The 18,452-nt window shown below is 69.1% G+C and overlaps 1 protein-coding gene across 1 annotated transcript; it reads left to right on the top strand.

Annotated features, from left to right (window-relative positions):
- Positions 1-11,109: 11,109 nt before the first annotated feature.
- On the top strand, positions 11,110-17,244 carry OVOL1 (ovo like transcriptional repressor 1). The gene is made up of 5 exons (XM_063319169.1): positions 11,110-11,209; positions 13,927-14,072; positions 14,588-14,852; positions 16,161-16,399; positions 17,233-17,244. The coding sequence occupies exons 1-5, from the start codon at positions 11,110-11,112 to the stop codon at positions 17,242-17,244; spliced, it is 762 nt and encodes a 253-aa protein (XP_063175239.1).
- Positions 17,245-18,452: the final 1,208 nt, after the last annotated feature.

Below are 18,452 nucleotides of genomic sequence, written 5' to 3'. Positions count from 1 at the left end.
GTTAAACGTGACGGGCGAGCGCGATGCATGATGGGAGTTGTAGTTCTGGGCGGGGTGTGTCCCCAGCGCCATGGAGGCCTCCCCCCCCCACCGTTTCCCCCCTCCATCCCCACAGATCCCTCTATGGGACCCCCACGTCCCCCCCAGCCTCACAAGGACCTCCCATATTCCCCCCCCCCAGCCCCACAGATTCCCCTCGGGACCCCCATGTCCACCCCCCCAGCCCCACAGCTCTGTCTATGGACCCCCATTTTCCCCCCCCATCCCCACAGGGCCCCCCTCAGATCCCTCTACAGGACCCCCATGGCTCCCCCCAGCCCCACAGGGACCCCCAGACCCATGGATTACCCATGGGACCCCCATGCCCCCTGCCCAGCCCCACAGGAACCCCCCCACGCACCCCCATCCCCATAGATTGCCCCCATGTCCCCCCCCATCCCCACACATCCCCCATGGAACCCCCCCATGGCCCCCCCATTACCCCCCTCTAGACCCACAGATTCCTCTATGGGCCCCCACGTCCTCCCCCAGCCCCACAGGGACCCCCCCCGCCCTGTATCCCTCCCTCAGCCCCATGGAGTCCCCATGGCCACCCCGTTCCTCCCCCCAGCCCCACAGATTCCTCCATGGGACCCCAACAGCCCCCCGCCCCAGCCCCACAGGGCCCCCCCCCCCAGCCCCATGGAGCCCCCCTGAGACCCCCATGTCCGTGTGTCCCCCCCCCCAAGCCCCCCGCCCTGGGCCGGACAGACGGACAGACATGGACTCTGCGCTCCCCGTGTTCACGACACGTCCCGTGACAGCCCGACACGCCCCGTCACGCCCCGTCACGCTTCGTCATACGCCGTCATGCCTTGTCATACGCCGTCATGCCCCGTCGTACGCCGTCATGCCTTGTCATACGCCATCATGCCACGTCATACGCCATCATGCCCCGTCGTACGCCATCATGCCCCGTCATACACCGTCATGCCCCATCATATGCCATCATGCCACGTCATACGCCGTCATGCCCCGTCATACACCATCATGCCTCGTCGTACGCCGTCATGCCCCATCATGCCTCGCCGCGCCTCTTCATGCTCTGTCACGCTCCGCCACGCCTTGTCGCGCCCACGTCCTGCCCCGACACGCCAGGACACGCCGTGGCACCGCGCAACAGGCCTCGTCGCACCCCGCCATGCCATGTCACGCCCCGACACGCCCCGACACGCCCCATCATGCCATGTCACACTCCGTCATGCCCCGCCATGCCCCGACGTGCCCTGTCACGTCCCGACACGCATTGTCACGCCCCGTCACACCCCGCCATGCCCCGCCATGCCTTGTCACGCCCCGTCACACCCCGACACACCCCGTCATGTCCCGACATGCCTTGTCACACCCCGACATGTCCCGTCACGCCCCGACACGCCTTATCATGCCCTGTCACACCCCGTCATGGTGCGACACGCCCTGCCACGCCCTGCCACACCCCGACACGCCCCGTCGTGTCGTGACACACCCTGTCACACCCTGTCATGTCCCGACATGCCCTGCCACACCCCGACATGTCCTGTCGTGTCGTGACACGCCCTGACACACCCCGCCACACCCCGACACGCCCCATCATGTCGCGACACGCCCTGACACACCCCGACACGTCCCGTCCTGTCGCGACACGCCCTGCCACGCCCCGACATGTCGTGACACGCCCCGCCACGCCCTGCCACACCCCGCCACGCCCCGCCGTGTCACGACACGCCCCGTCACGCCTCCCCCTCCCCCCGCAGCAGGCGGGCCAGGGCCAGCACCCCCCCCCAGCGCCCCCCCCTCACCTCGGCCCAGCCCCCCCCCCGCCCCCCCCTCACCAGCACCACCCCCCGCGGGGGGAGGGCGGCCGCCGCCACCCAGCCCCCCCCCGCCGCCCCCCCCCCGGCGTCCAGCAGGAAGGGGGCGAGGGCGGGGGGAGGGGAGCCCCCCCCGGCGTTGAGGACCAGGCGGGTTTCGGGGGGTCCCCCCTTCCCCCCCAGCGCCCCCCACATGGCGGCAAAAGCCCGGCGGCGGCGGGGGGGGTCCCAGGGGGGGGCAGGGCGAGGGGGCGCAGCTGGAGCCCCAGGGGGAGGGGGAGGGGGGGGGAGGGGGGCGAGGAGGGACCCTCCTCCTCCTCCTCCTCCCCCCCCCTCCCCCCGCCCCGGGGTGAAGATGGCGGCGACGGGGAGGGCGGGGGGGGGGGGGGCCGGCGGGGGCGGAGGGTGAGGGTCAGCTCGGCCCCTCCCCCCCCCAGCCCCCCCACGCGCCCCTCGGCCGGGGGGGGGGAGGGGCAGCCCCCCACCCGCAGCTGGAGGGCCAGGAGGGGGGGGGGAGGGGCTGCGGTGGGGGGAGGGACCGATAAGGAGGGGGAAGGGGGGCCGGAATCGTGGGGGAGGGGGTCCCCGGAGGAGGGGGGGGGTCCGCCATCACGGGGGGGGTCTCTCCTGCGGGGGGGCTCCCCCCCGAGCAGCTCCACCCTCAGGCGCAGCCTGATGGCCACCGGCCCCCCCTTGGTGGCCACCGCCCTCCCCCACCCCTGGGGGTCCGGGGGGGTCCCGGGGGGGGCAGGGAAAGGCGGGGGGGTCGCGGGCAGGCAGAGCAGGCGGCAGGGGGGGGCGGGGGCGAGGAGGAGGGTGGGGGGGGCCCCCCCGCCTTCGCCGGCCCCCGCCCCCTCCCCTTCTGGGGGGGGTGGGGGAGAGGAGGAGCCGCGGGGGGGGGTCCCCAAAACGGCGGCCAGTTTGGGGGGGCCCAAAGCGGCGGCCAGGGCGGCGTGGAGGCGCAGGCGGTCGCCCACGTCCGGGTCCCCCCCCCAAAAAACGGGGGGTGCCGAAGGCGAAAGGGGGTTCGAAGGCGGGGGGGGCAAAAGGGGGGACCCCCAGGAGGGGAGGAGGGGGGCGGCGGCGCTCAGCACCCCCTGCCCCCCCCCCCAGCCCCCCCCCCCCCCCGCCTCGGTCGCCATCACCCGCCGCAGGTAGCCCCGAATCTGGGGGTCCCCGCGGGGGGGGGGGGAGGGGGGGCCCGTCAGCACCTTGAGGACCCCCCGAAGTTGGGGGGTGCCGGGGGGGGGAGGGGGACCCCGGAAAACCAGCCCCCGCAGGGCGCCCCCTAACGGACCCCCCAAAACCCGCGCCAGCTCCAACACGTGGGGGGGGGCGGCGGGGTGACCCCCCCCCAGCAACCTCTCCGCGCCCCCCCCCACCTCGCCCCCCAAGTCCCCCCCAAACCGGCGGTGGTAGGCGGCCACCGCCCGGCAAAACAAAACGGGGGGGGTCCGCCCCCCCCCCAGAGAAACCACCAAGCCCCGCAGCCAGCCCTGGGGCTCCCCCGTTTTGGGGGAGGGTCCCCCTTTTCTTAAGGCCCCCCCTCCGTTTTGGGGGGGCTCCCCCTCCCCGCATCGGGGGCAAAAAGCCAAAGCCGCCTCCAAACGGGGTAAAAATAATTCGGGGGGGTCCCGTCCCCCCGGGAAAAGGGCGGCGGCGAAGCGGGGGGGGAGGGGAGGGGGCCCCCCCTTTTTTTTTTTGAGGCCCCCCCCCTCTAACAAGCAGAGGAGGTAGAAGAGGCGTAAGGGGGGGGGCAAAGCGGGGTGCTGGGCTAAAATGGCTAAACGCGGGGGGGGGACCCCCCCCAAATCGCCCCCCCCCGCCAGGAGGGTGGCGTGGAGGGGGGCTGGGTCCCCCGTGGCGGAAGGGGGGGCCCCCCCCAGGGCCCCCCCCCCGGGGTGATGGCGGAGGAGCTGGGCCCGGGCGGCCGGAGTGAGGAGGAAGGCAGAGGGGGGGGCTGCAGGGGGGAGAGGGGGGGTCAGAAATTGGGGGGGGGGGGGGTGGCAATGGGGGGTTGGGGGGGGCCCTGGGGTGAGGGGTCCCATGGGGGGGGGGGTGGGATGGGGGAGGCAACCCTGAGATTTGGGGGGGGGACACCCTGGGATTTGGGGGGGGGGGTCCCTGGGGTTTTGGGGGGGCCCTGGGGTGAAGGGGTCCCCCGGGGGGGGCAACTCTGGGATTTAGGGGGGGGTCCCTGGGATTTAGGAGGGCACCCTGGGACTGGGGGGGTGCCCTGGGAATTGGGGGGGCAGCCATGGGATTGGGGGGGGGTGGGGGGCCTGGGATTGCGGGGTCCCCGGAGTGGGGGGGGGGGGGGGGGGGCCAACCGGGGGTTTGGGGGGCCACGGGATGTGAGGGTCCCATGGTGGGGGGGGCAACCCTGGGATTTGGGGGGGGGGGGGGTCCCTTGGATGGGGGGGGGGCCCACCCTGGGGGGGATCCCGGGGGAGGGGTGGGGGTCCCAGGGGATCTTGGGGGGGGGGGGGGGGGAGAATCCCCAGGATCGGGCCCCGCGGGACTCACCGGGATCTGGCCCGGCCTCGCGGGGGGGGGCGGCGGGATCAGGGGGATCTGCCGGGAGACGGGGGGGGGGAGGGGGTTTCAGGGGGGGGGGCCGGGGGGGGGGAATCCCCCAAATCTCCCCCCGGGGCACCCCCAAACCCCTCCCAGGAGCAATGTGGGGGTCCCCAAGATCCCTCCCAGTGCCAGTAGGGGACCCACTGGGATCCCTCCCCCTGCCACGGTGGGATCCACTGGGATCCCTCCCACTACCGCAATGGGACCCACTGGGATCCCTCCCAGTACCCTTATGGGATGCACGACCATCCCTCCCAGTACTGCTATGGGACCTACTGGGATCCCCCCCAGCACCACCAAGGGACCCACTGGGATCCCTCCCAATACCGTAATGGGACCCCTCCCAGTACTGCTGTGGGATCTACTGGGATCCCTCCCAGCACCATGATGGAAGCCACTGGGATCCCTTCCCAGTACCGCCGCGGGATCTACTGGGATCCCTCCCACTACCGTAATGGGAACCACTGGGATCCCTCCCAGTAATGCTGTGGGATCTACTGGGATCCCTCCCAGCACCATGATGGAAGCCACTGGGATCCCTTCCAGTACCGCCGCGGGATCTACTGGGATCCCTCCCACTACCATAATGGGACCCACCGGGACCCCTCCCAGTACTGCTGTGGGATTTACTGGGATCCCTCCCAGCACCATGATGGAAGCCACTGGGATCCCTTCCCAGTACCACCGCGGGATCTACTGGGATCCCTCCCACTACCGTAATGGGACCCACTGGGATCCCTCCCCCTGCCACGGTGGGATCCACTGGGATCTCCCTCCCACTACCGCAATGGGACCCACTGGGATCCCTCCCAGTACCCTTATGGGATGCACGACCATCCCTCCCAGTACTGCTATGGGACCTACTGGGATCCCCCCCAGCACCACCAAGGGACCCACTGGGATCCCTCCCACTACCGTAATGGGACCCGCTGGGACCCCTCCCAGTACTGCTGTGGGATCTACTGGGATCCCTCCCAGCACCATGATGGAAGCCACTGGGATCCCTTCCCAGTACCGCCGCGGGATCTACTGGGATCCCTCCCACTACCATAATGGGACCCGCTGGGATCCCTTCCCAGTAATGCTGTGGGATCTACTGGGATCCCTCCCAGCACCATGATGGAAGCCACTGGGATCCCTTCCCAGTACCGCTGTGGGATTTACTGGGATCCCTCCCACTACTGTAATGGGACACACTGCGATCCCTCCCAGTACCGCTGTGGGATTTACTGGGATCCCTCCCACTACCGTAATGGGACCCACTGGGATCCCTCCCAGTACCGCTGTGGGATTTACTGGGATCCCTCCCACTACCATAATGGGACCCACTGGGATCCCTCCCAGTACCGCTGAGGGATTTACTGGGATCCCTCCCACTACCGTAATGGGACCCACTGGGACCCCTCCCAGTAATGCTGTGGGATCTACTGGGATCCCTCCCAGCACCATGATGGAAGCCACTGGGATCCCTTCCCAGTACCGCTGCGGGATCTACTGGGGTCCTTCTCAGCACCATCAGGGGACCCACCGGGATCCCCCCCCGCCCCCCCCCATCACGGGGTGCCCCCCCCCGGCCCGCCCCCCCCCCCGCTCACCCTGTCCCTCCTCCAGCACCAGCAGCGCCAGGGGCTGGAGCCCGGGGGTCTCCCGGTACCGGCTCCGGAGGGGATCCAGGGGTCCGGGCTCGGGCCCCGACGTCCTGGGGGGGACACCCAGGGGTCCGGGGGGGCCCCCAGGCGTCCGCGCCCTTCGTAACTCCCGCAGACATTCGGCCGCCGCCGCCGGGGCCCCCCCCGCCACCCCCCCTTCCACCAGCAGCGCCCCGAAAACCGCCGCCCCCCCCACGTCCCCCGCGGCCAGGAGGAAGGTGAGGGTGGCCAGGAGGAGGAGGGAGCGGGGGGGGGGCCGGGGGGGGCGCGGGGGGGAGGCTCAGCAGGTTCAGCAGGGCCCCCCCCACCCCCCCGACGCTGCCCCCCCCTTCCGGGGACCCCCCCCCCGCACAGCTCCCGCGGGGACTCCAGCAGCAGCAGCAGCAGCTCCGTCTGAAAAAGGGGGGGGGGGGGGGGAACACACGTGAAATAAGGGGGGGGGGACGACCCCCGGGGACCCTAAATCACCCCCCCCCCCCCCTCCCAGGGGACCCAGGAGTTCGGGTGCCCCCCCCCCCGCCCCCCTAAAGGGGGACCCAGGCGGCCGGGTGACCCCGCTGACACCCCCCCCCCCCCCCGGGGCACCCTAAATCCCCCCCCCCCCATAAGGGACCCAGGAGCTCGGGCCCCCCCCCAACCCCCCCATAGGGGACCCAGGTGTCCCGGGGGGGGTGGGGGGGGGGGGAGGGTGTTCCCCCGTCGCCCTCGCGCACCTGGTGACGCGGCGCGGGGCGTGGCCGGCGGAGCGCGCGCAGGGCGGGGGGGTCGCGCTCCCCGGGGGTTCCCAGCGCCGCCGCGAGCCGCCCCCACGGACCCGCCATGGCCCGGCGGACCCCGCGCGCCCGTGACGTCACGCGTCGGCCACCCCACCCCCGCCCCCATCCCCCCCGCCGCCGCCGCCACTTCCGACGCCGGCGTGACGTCACGAGCCGCAGAGCTGCCCCGCCCAGACCCCCCCCCACACCCCCTATAGGCCCCTATAGAACCCTATAGACCCCTATGGGCCCCACACCCACCCCCCATAGCCCCCTATAGGCCCCTATAGAACCCTATGGGCCCCACACCCCCCCCCTTATTACCCCCTATAGGCCCCTATGGGCCCCACAGACCCCCCCTATAGCCCCCTGTAGAACTCTATAGAACCCCATGGGCCCCACAGACCCCTCCTATAGCCCCCTATAGAACCCTATGGGCCCCACCCCCCCCCTTATTACCCCCTATAGGCCTCACAGACCCCCCCTATAGCCCCCTATAGCCCCCTATAAAACCCTGTAGAACCCTATAGACCCCTATGGGCCCCACAGACCCCCCCTATAGGCCCCTATAGAACCCTATAGACCCCTATAGGCCCCTATGGGCCCCACAGACCCCCGCTATAGCCCCCTATAGAGCCCTATAGAACCCTATGGGCCCCACACCCCCCCCTTATTACCCCCTATAGGCCCCTATGGGCCCCACAGACCCCACCTATAGCCCCTGTAGAACTCTATAGAACCCCATGGGCCCCACAGACCCCTCCTATAGCCCCCTATAGAACCCTATGGGCCCCACCCCCCCCCCTTATTACCCCCTATAGGCCCCACAGACCACCCCTATAGCCCCCTATAAAACCCTGTAGAACCCTATAGACCCCTATGGGCCCCACAGACCCCCCCTATAGCCCCCTATAGAACCCTATAGACCCCTATGGGCCCCACAGACCCCCCCTATAGCCCCCTATAGAACCCTATGGGCCCCACCCCCCCGCCTTATTACCCCCTATAGGCCCCTATGGGCCCCACAGACCCCCTCCTATACCCCCCTATGGGCCCCCACAGACCCCTCCTAGAGCCCCTATAGACCCCTATGGGCTCCACAGGCTCCCCAGAGCCCCTATAGACCCCTACAGACCCCTATGAGCCCCACACCCCCCCCCCTCCCCCGAGCCCCTGTGGGGCCCCTCTAGCCCCCCGTGGCCCCCCCCCCCAGACCCCTATAGCCCCCCTGGAGCCCCTATAGCCCCTATACCCCCCCCCCCTCCATGGCGTGACATCAGCGGGTCCCACCCGGCCGCCCGGGTCCCCCGGGGCGGGGGTGAGTCACGGCCCGGCCCGGCCGGTTCCCCCGCGTCCCCCGGCCCCCCCGCGGCCCCCCCCCGGGGCCACCGGGGCCGGAAAGACGGGACGGACGCCTGGGTGTCCCGTCCCCCCCCCCCGTCCCCCCCCCCCCCTCCGCCAAAAAAACGGCCCCGCCCCGCCCCGGGCACCCGCACCCGCCCCGCACGGAGCACCCAGGTGTCCGGGGCGGGGGGGGGGAACCGCTGACCTCCCCCCAGAACCCCCCCCAAGGGACCGAGGAACCCGGGTGACCCCCCCACCCTGAGGGACCCAGGCCTCCGGGTGACCCCCCAGCGGACCCAGGTGTCCGGGGGGGGGGGGCACTGCCAAGCCCCCCCCCCCCGAACCCCCCAGGGGTCTGGGTGACCTCGCTGACCCCCCCCGAACCCCCCCAGGGGACTCAGACCTCCGGGGGGGGGCACTGACCTCCCAGGGGACCCAGGCGTCTTGGGGGGGGGGCACTGCTGACCCCCCCTCAGAACCCCCCCGGGGGACCCAGGCGTTTGGGTGACCCCATTGACCCCCCCCCCCCGGGGGATCCAGGTGCCCCCCACAAGGGGACCCAGGTGTCCGGGGGGACCCCCCCACTGACCCCCCCAGACCTTCCAGGGGGCCCAGGCGTCCGGGTGCGCCCCCCCCCCCCCCCCAGCCTGTCCCTCCCCCGGGGCCGTCCCGGTGCCACCGGTTCCCCCGGCACCTCCCGGGCGTCCCCGCGTCCCACTGGGGCCCGGGGGGGTTCCCTGGGGGGGGGACTTGGGCAAGGACCCGGCGTCTGGGGACACGCGGGGAGGGGGGCCGGGGGGGTGGGATGGGGGTCCCCGTGTCCCCATCACTCCCTTGTCCCCTGTCCCCGTCACCCCCCCGTCCCCTCATGTCCCCACGTTGGTGTCCCCTCGTGCCCCCGTCACGTCACGTCCCCGTGTCCTCCACGTCCCCACGTCAGCGTCCCCGCATCCCGTGACATTCCCCATCCCACCCTCCCCTGTCCCCGTGTCCTCGCACTGGCGTCCCCCACGTCCCCGCGTCTCGGTGTCCCCATGTCCTCACGTCCCCACGTTCCCCTCGTCCCCACGTCGATGTCCCCACATCTTAGTGTCCCCGTGTCCCCATCATCCCACGTCTCCTCCTATCCCCACGTTGGTGTCCCCATGTCCCCACATCCCCACAACGTCCCCATCACCCTCTGTCCCCTCCTGTCCCCACATTGGTGTCCCCTGCGTCCCCCATGTCCCCACATCCCGGTGTCCCCATCACCCCCTGCCCCCTCATGTCCCCATGTCCCCACATCCCGGTGTCCCCATCAACCCATGTCCCTGCGTCCCCATGTCCCCCCATCGCCACGTCCCCATGACCCCACGTCCCCACAGCGACGTCCCCAAGTCCCCATGTCCCAACGTCGCCATCACCCCGTGTCCCCTCGTGTCCCCTCGTCCCCACATCCCCGTGTCCCCTCGTGTCCCCTCGTCCCCACACGGATGTCCCCGCGTCCCCCCGCGTCCCCAGGCCGGGGCGGGGGCTCCCCGTTATTTCCCAACGTGGCGCCCGACCGACCGGCTCCGACACCGGCCCCGGCACAACCGGTCCCGCCGGTCCCGGCAACACCTCCCCGGGGCGGGACGGCGGCGACGCGCAGCCGGCCCCACGCGCCACAACCGCCGCGCCACAACCGGCGTCACACGGCACAACCGGCACGGCACGGCACAGGCCGGCACCGCACGGCACAGCCGGCACCGCGCGGCACAACCGGCGATGCTCAACCGGCAACAACCGGCCCCACCGACAGCGACCGGCAGCCTGTAACCGGCAACGGAGGGTGGCGTTGAGGTGGCAGCGCATGGCTCGGGGACGGTGATGCCGGTGGGTTTCGGTGACGCCGGGCAACGGTGACGCCGGGTCTTGGTGACAGCGACACCGCTGGGTCTCGGTGACACCCGGTTTTGGCGACACCGGGTCCTGGTGACAGCGTGGTGACGGTGACACTGGCCTTGGTGCCACGAGGCTGACGCCGGCGCCAGGATCGGGCGCTGGGATGGACTGAAGGTGCCAGATCCGGTGACGGGATCGACTTGGGATCCATTGGAATCGACCGAAATTCCAGGATCTGGCACCGAAATTGACCGAAAATCCAGGATCTGGCACCGAAACTGATCAAATCGGTGGGATCTGGGACGGAAATTGACCAAGAATCGGGGATCTGTCATTGAAACTGACCAGGGATCGGGGATCCAGCACCGAACCTGCCCAAACACCTGCGATTTGAGCCCAAAAGCCGTCACGGATCTGGGATCTGGCACCGAAAGGGACCCGACACCTGGGGTCTGGAGCTGAGACTGAGCCGAGATCTGGGGATCCAGCACTGAAATCCCCAAATCCTTGTGATCCGGCACCAAAACTGACCGGGGATCTGGGGTTCCGGTGCTGAGACTGAGCCGGGATCCGGCATCCAGCACTGGGATTGACCAAATACCAGCGAACTGGACCCAAAATTTACCAGAGCTTGGGGATCCGGCGCCAAAACTGTCCGGGATTTGGGGATTTGGGATCTGGTGCTGATATTGGCCAAATCCTTGTGTTCTGGCATCAAAACTGCCCGGGGATCTGGGATCCGGCACCAAAACTGCCCGGGGATCTGGGATCCGGCACCAAAACTGACCGGGGATCTGGGATCCGGCGCTGCTATTGACCAAATCCTCGTGTCCTGGCATCACAATTGAGCGGGGATCTGGGATCCAGCACCAAAACCGACCGAGGATCTGGGGATCCGGTGCTGGAACCAAGCCGGGATCTGGGATCCAGCGCCGACACCGAGCCGGGGACCTGGGAATCCGGCGCCGACACCCGCCGGGGATCGGTGATCCGGCGTCGTCTCGAGCGAGGGCTGGTGGAGCCGGTCGGGCCCGGGGCCGGGGCGCCGTCGCGGGGATCCGGCGGGGGATCGGGGATCGGGGGGCGGCCATGCCCCGCGCCTTCCTGGTGAAGAAGCCGTGCGTGGCCACGGCCAAGCGCAACTGGAGCGAGCTCCCGGACGAGCAGCGGGCGGAGATCTACGTCCCCAGTATGTGACGGGGGGACCCAGGAGTTTGGGGGGATCCAGGAGTTTGGGGGGATTCAGGAGTTTGGGGGGACCCAGGAGTTTGGGGGGATCCAGGAGTTTGGGGGGACCCAGGAATTTTGGGGGGACTCAGGAGTTTGGGGGGATTCAGGAGTTTTGGGGGGATCCAGGGAATTTTGGGGGGACCCAGGAGTTTGGGGGGATCCAGGAATTTTGGGGGGATCCAGGAGTTTGGGGGGATCCAGGAGTTTTGGGGGGATCCAGGAGTTTTGGGGGGATCCAGGAATTTTGGGGGGACTCAGGAGTTTGGGGGGACTCAGGAGTTTGGGGGGATCCAGGAATTTTGGGGGGGATCCAGGAGCCCGGGGGGGATCCAGGAGTTTGGGGGGATTCAGGAGTTTTGGGGGATCCAGGAGTTTGGGGGGACCCAGGAGTTTGGGGGGATCCAGGAGTTTTGGGGGGATCCAGGAATTTTGGGGGGGATCCAGGAGCCCGGGGGGGATCCAGGAGTTTGGGGGGGATCCAGGAGCCCGGGGGGGATCCAGGAGTTTTGGGGGGACCCAGGAGTTTTGGGGGGACTCGGGTGTCTTGGGGGGGGGACGGGACGGACACGACTCAGGTGTTTGGGGGGGGGCCCAGGAATTCAAGGGGGCCCCGGGAGTTTGTGGGGGGGACACACAGTTTTTTTGGGGAACCCAGGCGTCCGGGGGGGGGGGGGGGGGCTCATGTTTGGGTGGGGGGGACAGACACCCAGGATTGGGGGGGGACACACGACACCCAGGCAGCCTCCACCCCCCCCCCCCCGCACTACCCCCCTGGGGGGGGGGGCCCTGTTTTACCCCTGTGTGTGTCGTGTGTGTCCCCCCCCCCCCCCCAACCTACCCCCCGGGGGGGGCCCAGGCGTCCGGGCGGTGATTAACCCCCTTAATGACAGAGTCGGGGGACGGCCCCGCCCGGGTGGGGCTGGAGCCACGCGGCCGCCGCCCCTCGGGGCCCCCCCGGGCTGTCCGGGAGGGGGGGTCGGGGTGTCCGGGCACCTGGGTCCCTTTTTGGGGGGGTTATTGGGGTGTCCGGGCACCTGGGTCCCTTTTTTGGGGGGGTTATTGGGGGTGCCCGGACACCGGGGTCCCCTTTTTGGGGGGGTTATTGGGGTGCTCGGACTCCAGGGTCCCTTTTTGGGGGGGTTATTGGGGTGCCCGGACTCCTGGGTCCCTTTTTTGGGGGGGTTATTGGGGTGTCCGGACTCCAGGGTCCCTTTTTGGGGGGGGTTATTGTGGTGTCCGGACACCTGGGTCCCCTTTTTGGGGGGGTTATTGGGGTGCTCAGACTCCAGGGTCCCTTTTTTGGGGGGGTTATTGGGGTGTCCGGACTCCAGGGTCCCCTTTTTGGGGGGGTTATTGGGGTGCTCAGACTCCAGGGTCCCCTTTTTGGGGGGGATTATTGGGGTGCTCAGACTCCAGGGTCCCCTTTTTGGGGGGGCTATTGGGGTGCCCAGACACCGGGGTCCCTTTTTGGGGGGGTTATTGGGGTGTCCGGACTCCAGGGTCCCTTTTTGGGGGGGTTATTGAGGTGTCCGGACACCTGGGTCCCCTTTTTGGGGGGGTTATTGGGGTGCCCGGACTCCAGGGTCCCTTTTTGGGGGGGTTATTGGGGTGTCCGGGCAACTGGGTCCCCTTTTTGGGGGGGTTATTGGGGTGCCCGAACTCCAGGGTCCCCTTTTTGGGGGGTTATTGGGGTGCTCGGACTCCAGGGTCCCTTTTTTGGGGGGGTTATTGGGGTGTCCGGACACCGGGGTCCCCTTTTTGGGGGGGTTATTGGGGGTGTCCGGACTCCAGGGTCCCCTTTTTGGGGGGGTTATTGGGGTGCTCGGACTCCAGGGTCCCTTTTTTGGGGGGGTTATTGGGGTGCCCGGACTCCAGGGTCCCCTTTTTGGGGGGGTTATTGGGGTGCTCAGACTCCAGGGTCCCTTTTTGGGGGGGTTATTGGGGTGCCCGGACTCCAGGGTCCCTTTTTGGGGGGGTTATTGGGGTGCTCGGACGCCTGGGTCCCTGCCAGGCCCCGGGGGGGGGGGGATGGGGGTGGGGGAGGGCGGGTGGTGGCGTCCCCCCCCCCGGGGCCAACGCGGGCGACACCCGCCGGAAACCCGTAATTTGGGGTGTCGCGGCCGGAGCCGCTCGACCGGTCGGGGGAACCCCGAAAAGGCGGGGGTGGGGTGGGGTGGTGGGGGGGCAGGGAAGGCCCCCCCCCTCCTGCCCTGGGATTTCAGGGGGTCCCTGCTGTGTGTTTGTGGGGGGGGGTCACACATTGGGGGGGGCCATCCCCATTTGGGGGTTATTTGGGGGGAGGGTCACATTTGGGGGTTTCCCAGTGCGTGTGGGGGGGGGCATGAGTGGGTTATATTGGGGGGGGTCATACCGGGTGGGGGGTGACATTGTGGGGTGCCCTTTTAGGGGGCCACGTTTGGGGGGGGGGTGTCACATTGGTCACGTTCCCATTGAGGGGGGGGGTCCCATTAGGTAGCGCCCATTGAGGGTGCCATGGGGGGGGGTGTCCCCATTGGGGATGCCCATCGGGGGGGGGGGGCGTGTCACATTTTGGGGGGGGGGGTGTCCCATGGTGGGGTGCTCATTTAGGGGGTGTGGTATTTTTGGAGGGGGGGGGGGTGCAGAACCTCCCCAACCAGTATGTCCCCCCCTTCCCCCGTGTCCCCCCCCCCCCAGTTTGCCTGGGGGGCTGCCCCCTGCGCAGGGACCCCGAGCCGGCGGTGGGGGAGGCGCCCGCGTCCCCCGTGTCCCCCCTCGACATGACGTTGCCCCCCCCGGCCCCCCGCGCCCCCCACGGCCCCTTCCTGCACCCCAAGGGCAAGGTAAGGGGGAGGGGGGGGGTCCCCAAATGTGTGGGGGGGACACCCTGGGGGGGGGGCCGTGACCTGGGTGTCCCCACGTTGGGGTGTCCCAGGGCCTGGGGGGGTCCCTAAGCTGGGGGGGGTCATCCTTGTGCCTGGGGGTCCCCCGTGACTGGGGGAGTCCCTAGGGTGGGGTGTCCCTACGGCTGAGGGTCCCCAAAGTGGGGTGTCCCCAAGGTGGGGGGGGGCTCCCTGGGGCTGGGGGTCCCGAAGGTGGGGGTTCCCCATGACAGGGGGCCACGCGACTGGGGGGGGGGTCCCCAAGGTGGGGTATCCCTGTGGTTGGGGGTCCTTGTGACTGGGGGGGCCCCTGTGATTGAGAGGTCCTCAAACTGGGGTGTCCCTACGACTGGGGGGGGTCCCCAAGGTGTGGGGGGGTCCCTGATGCTCTGGGGGGACCCCAAGCTGGGGGGTCCCCATGACCGGGGCGGGGGGGGTGTCCCCAAATTAATGCCTCCCTCCCCATCTCTCGGCAGGTACCATCGGGCCCCATGGGTGCCCCCATCCCCCCGGGCATCCCCATCCCCGGGGGGGTCCCGGGGGGGGTCCCGGTCCCCGGGGGGGTCCCCGGGGGGACGGAGCTTTTCTCCTGCCCCGTGTGCCAGAAGAGTTTCGGGTTCCAGCGGATGCTGAACCGGCACCTGAAGTGTCACAGCGAGGTGAAGCGGCACCTGTGTCCCTACTGCGGGAAGGGCTTCAACGACACCTTCGACCTCAAGCGGCACGTCCGCACCCACACCGGTGGGGCCCGGGCTGGGAACCGGGGTGGGGTGGGATGGGGATGGGATGGGATGGGATGGGGTGGGGATGGGAACAGGGATGGGATGGGAACTGGGGTGGGGATGAGGATGGGATGGGTTAGAGATGGGAACCGGAATGGGATGAGATGGAGATGGATGGGAACGGGGATGGGAACTGGGATGGGAACTGGGATGGGATGGGGATGGGGATGGGATGGGATGAGGTGGAGATGGGGATGGGAACAGGGATGGGATGGGAACTGGGATGGGGATGCGGATGGGGATGAGGATGGTATGGGTTAGAGATGGGAACCGGAATGGGATGAGATGGAGATGGATGGGAACGGGGATGGGAACTGGGATGGGAACTGGGATGGGATGGGGATGAGAATGGGATGGGGATGGGATGGGATGAGGTGGAGACGGGGATGGGAACAGGGATGGGATGGGAACTGGGATGGGGATGTGGATGGGGATGAGGATGGGATGGGTTAGAGATGGGAACCGGAATGGGATGAGATGGAGATGGATGGGAACGGGGATGGGAACTGGGATGGGAACTGGGATGGGAACTGGGATGGGATGGGGATGAGGATGGGATGAGGTGGAGATGGGGATGGGAACAGGGATGGGATAGGGACTGGGATGGGGATGGGAACGGGGATGGGATGGGAACTGGGATGGGGATGCGGATGGGGATGAGGATGGGATGAGATAGAGATGGGAACTGGGATGGGGATGGGATGGGAACTAGGGTGGGGATGAGGATGGGATGGGTTAGAGATGGGAACTGAGATGAGATGAGATGGAGGATGGGGATGGGAACTGGGATGGGAACTGGGATGGGGATGCGGATGGGGATGAGGATGGGATGAGATAGAGATGGGAACTGGGATGGGGATGTGGATGGGGATGAGGATGGGATGGGTCAGAGATGGGAACTGAGATGAGATGAGATGGAGGATGGGGATGGGAACTGGGATGGGAACTGGGATGGGGAGGGGAGGGGATGGGATAGAGATGGGAACTGGGATGGGATGCGATGGAGATGGGGATGGGAGCGGGGATGGGGATGCGGATGGGATGGGAAAGAGATGGGATGGGGATGGGAGCTGGGACGGGATGGGATAGAGATGGGAACTGGGATGGGATGCGATGGAGATGGGGATGGGAGCGGGGATGGGATGGGGATGAGGACAGGGATGGGGAGCAGTGATGGGATGGAGACGGGAACAGGGCTGCGGATGAGGACAGGGCCAACTCGGGGTGCCCCCTAACCCCCTATTCCCGCCCCCCCCCGCCCCCCAAGGCGTGCGGCCCTACAAGTGCAGCCTGTGCGAGAAGGCCTTCACGCAGCGCTGCTCCCTGGAGTCCCACCTGAAGAAGATCCACGGGGTGGCCCAGCGCTACGCCTACAAGGAGCGACGGGCCAAGCTCTACGTCTGCGAGGAGTGCGGGGGCACGGCCGAGAGCCAGGACGCCCACCTGGCCCACCTGCGCCAGCGCCACCCCCACAGCCCCCTCCTGGCCAAACTGGCCCGCAAGGCAGCCGCCGCCGCCGCCGCCACCGCCGCGCCCCCCCCCGCCCCGCCTGGCCAACCCCGCCCCCCGCCTGGCCCCGCCCCCTTAGGGACACGCCCACTGGGAGGGGGTGGGGGGTTTTGGGGGGGGGGGGGGGCAAGGGTATGGTTCATTTTTGGGGGGAGGCCCCCCCCCACAACCGGCCTTTGGGGCAGCGGGGGATGGCCAGTTGAACACCGCTGCCCGCCGCTAGGGGGCGTCCTTGCAGACCACGCCCCCTCCGGGTGAAAGCCACGCCCCCTTGGGAGGGACACGCCCCCTGGGGGACCCCGCCCACCACCGGGGGGCGTCCTTACAGGCCACGCCCCCCCCCCCCCCGCGGGACGCGAGCCCGGCTTCTTGGGGCACAGGCCACGCCCCCAAAGGCCAGAGGCCACGCCCCCTCTGAGAACGCCCCGCCTCCCCGTGCGGCGCTGACCACGCCCCCCATGGCCTATTGTGACCCGCCCCCCTTCAAGCTCCGCCCCGTCGCTTGGCCCCGCTCACCCCCCCCCCCCCCCCGCCCCTCGGGCAGGCCCCGCCCCCGGGCACAGACCACGCCCCCCCGGGCTGGCCCCGCCCCCCGGCTGCTTCCGCGCCCCCCCCCCGGTGCTGCATCGCCGTTGCCGGGGGGGGGGGGATCTCCATAAAGCTCCTGTTCTCCCAGAGATGGCTGTGTTCGCCTACGGACTGCCTGGCCCCTATAGCCCCCCCCGGCTCCTATAGCCCCCCTGACCCCTATAGCCCCCCCCAGCCCCTATAGACTCCCCCCATTCCATATAGACCCCCCCCCAGCCCCTATAGTCCCCCTTGACCCCTAGAGCCACCCCTAGACCCTATAGACACCCCCCATCCCCTATAGCCCCCACATGCCCTATAGCCCTTCTAAACCCCTATAGCTCCCCCATCCCCTATGACCCCCCCCGCCATAGCCCCCCCCATCCCCTATAGGCTCCCACAGCCCCTATAGCATCTATAAGGGAGTGACCCCCCCCACACACCCCCCCACAGGCGGTGGGTGCTGTTAGTCCAGTCTTTATTGCCCGGGCCCCCCCCGGCGATGGGGGAGGGGTGTGTGTGTGGGGAGGGGTCCCCTTGCCCCTCCCCCTCCAGCTTTGTTCCCGGTGGGGGGGGGGGGGGGGGGAAGAGGGGGGGGGAGCGACCCTTCCCCCCCCCCCCCCAATTATTCCAGTCTTTATCCCGCCCCCTTGGTCACAAGCTCCGCCCCCTCCCCTCACCCCCCCCCCCCCCGCGAGGGGGGAGGGGCGTTTGGCAGCAACGAGGGGGGGGAGGGACGGATTGGGGGGGGGGGGAAGGGCGACACCCCCCCCCCCCCACCCCCCCAAATCTCCGGGCTCCCCTAAGGCAGCGTGGCAGGGACAGGGTTAGTGACACGGGGGGGGCTGACCCCCCCCCCCGCCCTAAAGGGGGGGTCCCCAAAGTGTGTGGGGACCCCCAAAAGTGTGTGTGGGGGGCCCTCTCCCCCCCCTCGAGGTGAAGCCCCTCCCCCAAAAGGGGCTGCCCCTCCCCCAACGGGGTGACACCCCCTCGAAAAAAGTGGGGCCCCCCCGAAAATGGGGTGAACCCCCCCAAAACAGGCGTGACCTCCCCACAAATAACGTGGGGCACCCCCAAAAATTAAGGGGTGCCCCCCCAAACATGGGGGCCCCCCAATTAACAGGTAACCCCCCCAAAATGGGGTGACCCCCCCCAATTAAGAGATGCCTCCCCAATTAAGACGTAACTCCCCCAATTAAGGGACGACCCCCAATTAAGGGGTGCTCCCCCCAGTTAAGGCATGCCTCCCCAATTATAGGGTCCCCCCCTAATTAACGGGTATTCCCCCCCCCTAATTAAGGGCTGCCCCTCAATTAAGCTCTGAGCCTCCCCAGTCATGGGGGCCATCCCCTAATTAAGGGGTGCCCCCCCAAATAAGGGGTGCCCTCCAATTAAGGGGTGCCCCTCAATTAAAAGCTTAGCCCCCCCAGTTGAGGGCACCCCCCCAATTAAGGGGTGCCCCCCCCAATTAAGCTGTACCCCC

This window comes from Chroicocephalus ridibundus, chromosome 31 (genome assembly GCF_963924245.1).
Source record: "Chroicocephalus ridibundus chromosome 31, bChrRid1.1, whole genome shotgun sequence".
Classification (NCBI taxonomy): domain Eukaryota; kingdom Metazoa; phylum Chordata; class Aves; order Charadriiformes; family Laridae; genus Chroicocephalus; species Chroicocephalus ridibundus.
The sequence above is the reverse complement of the archived record's forward strand: the minus strand, read 5'-3'. Positions and strand labels throughout refer to the sequence as shown.

Excerpts from the sequence above, each read along its gene's own strand:
- OVOL1 (XM_063319169.1), top strand. The coding sequence starts at position 11,110 with ATGCCCCGCGCCTTCCTGGTGAAGAAGCCGTGCGTGGCCACGGCCAAG. Across the intron at positions 11,210-13,926 it reads GGCGGAGATCTACGTCCCCA|TTTGCCTGGGGGGCTGCCCC; the intron begins GTATGTGACGGG and ends CCCCCCCCCCAG. Across the intron at positions 14,073-14,587 it reads TCCTGCACCCCAAGGGCAAG|GTACCATCGGGCCCCATGGG; the intron begins GTAAGGGGGAGG and ends ATCTCTCGGCAG.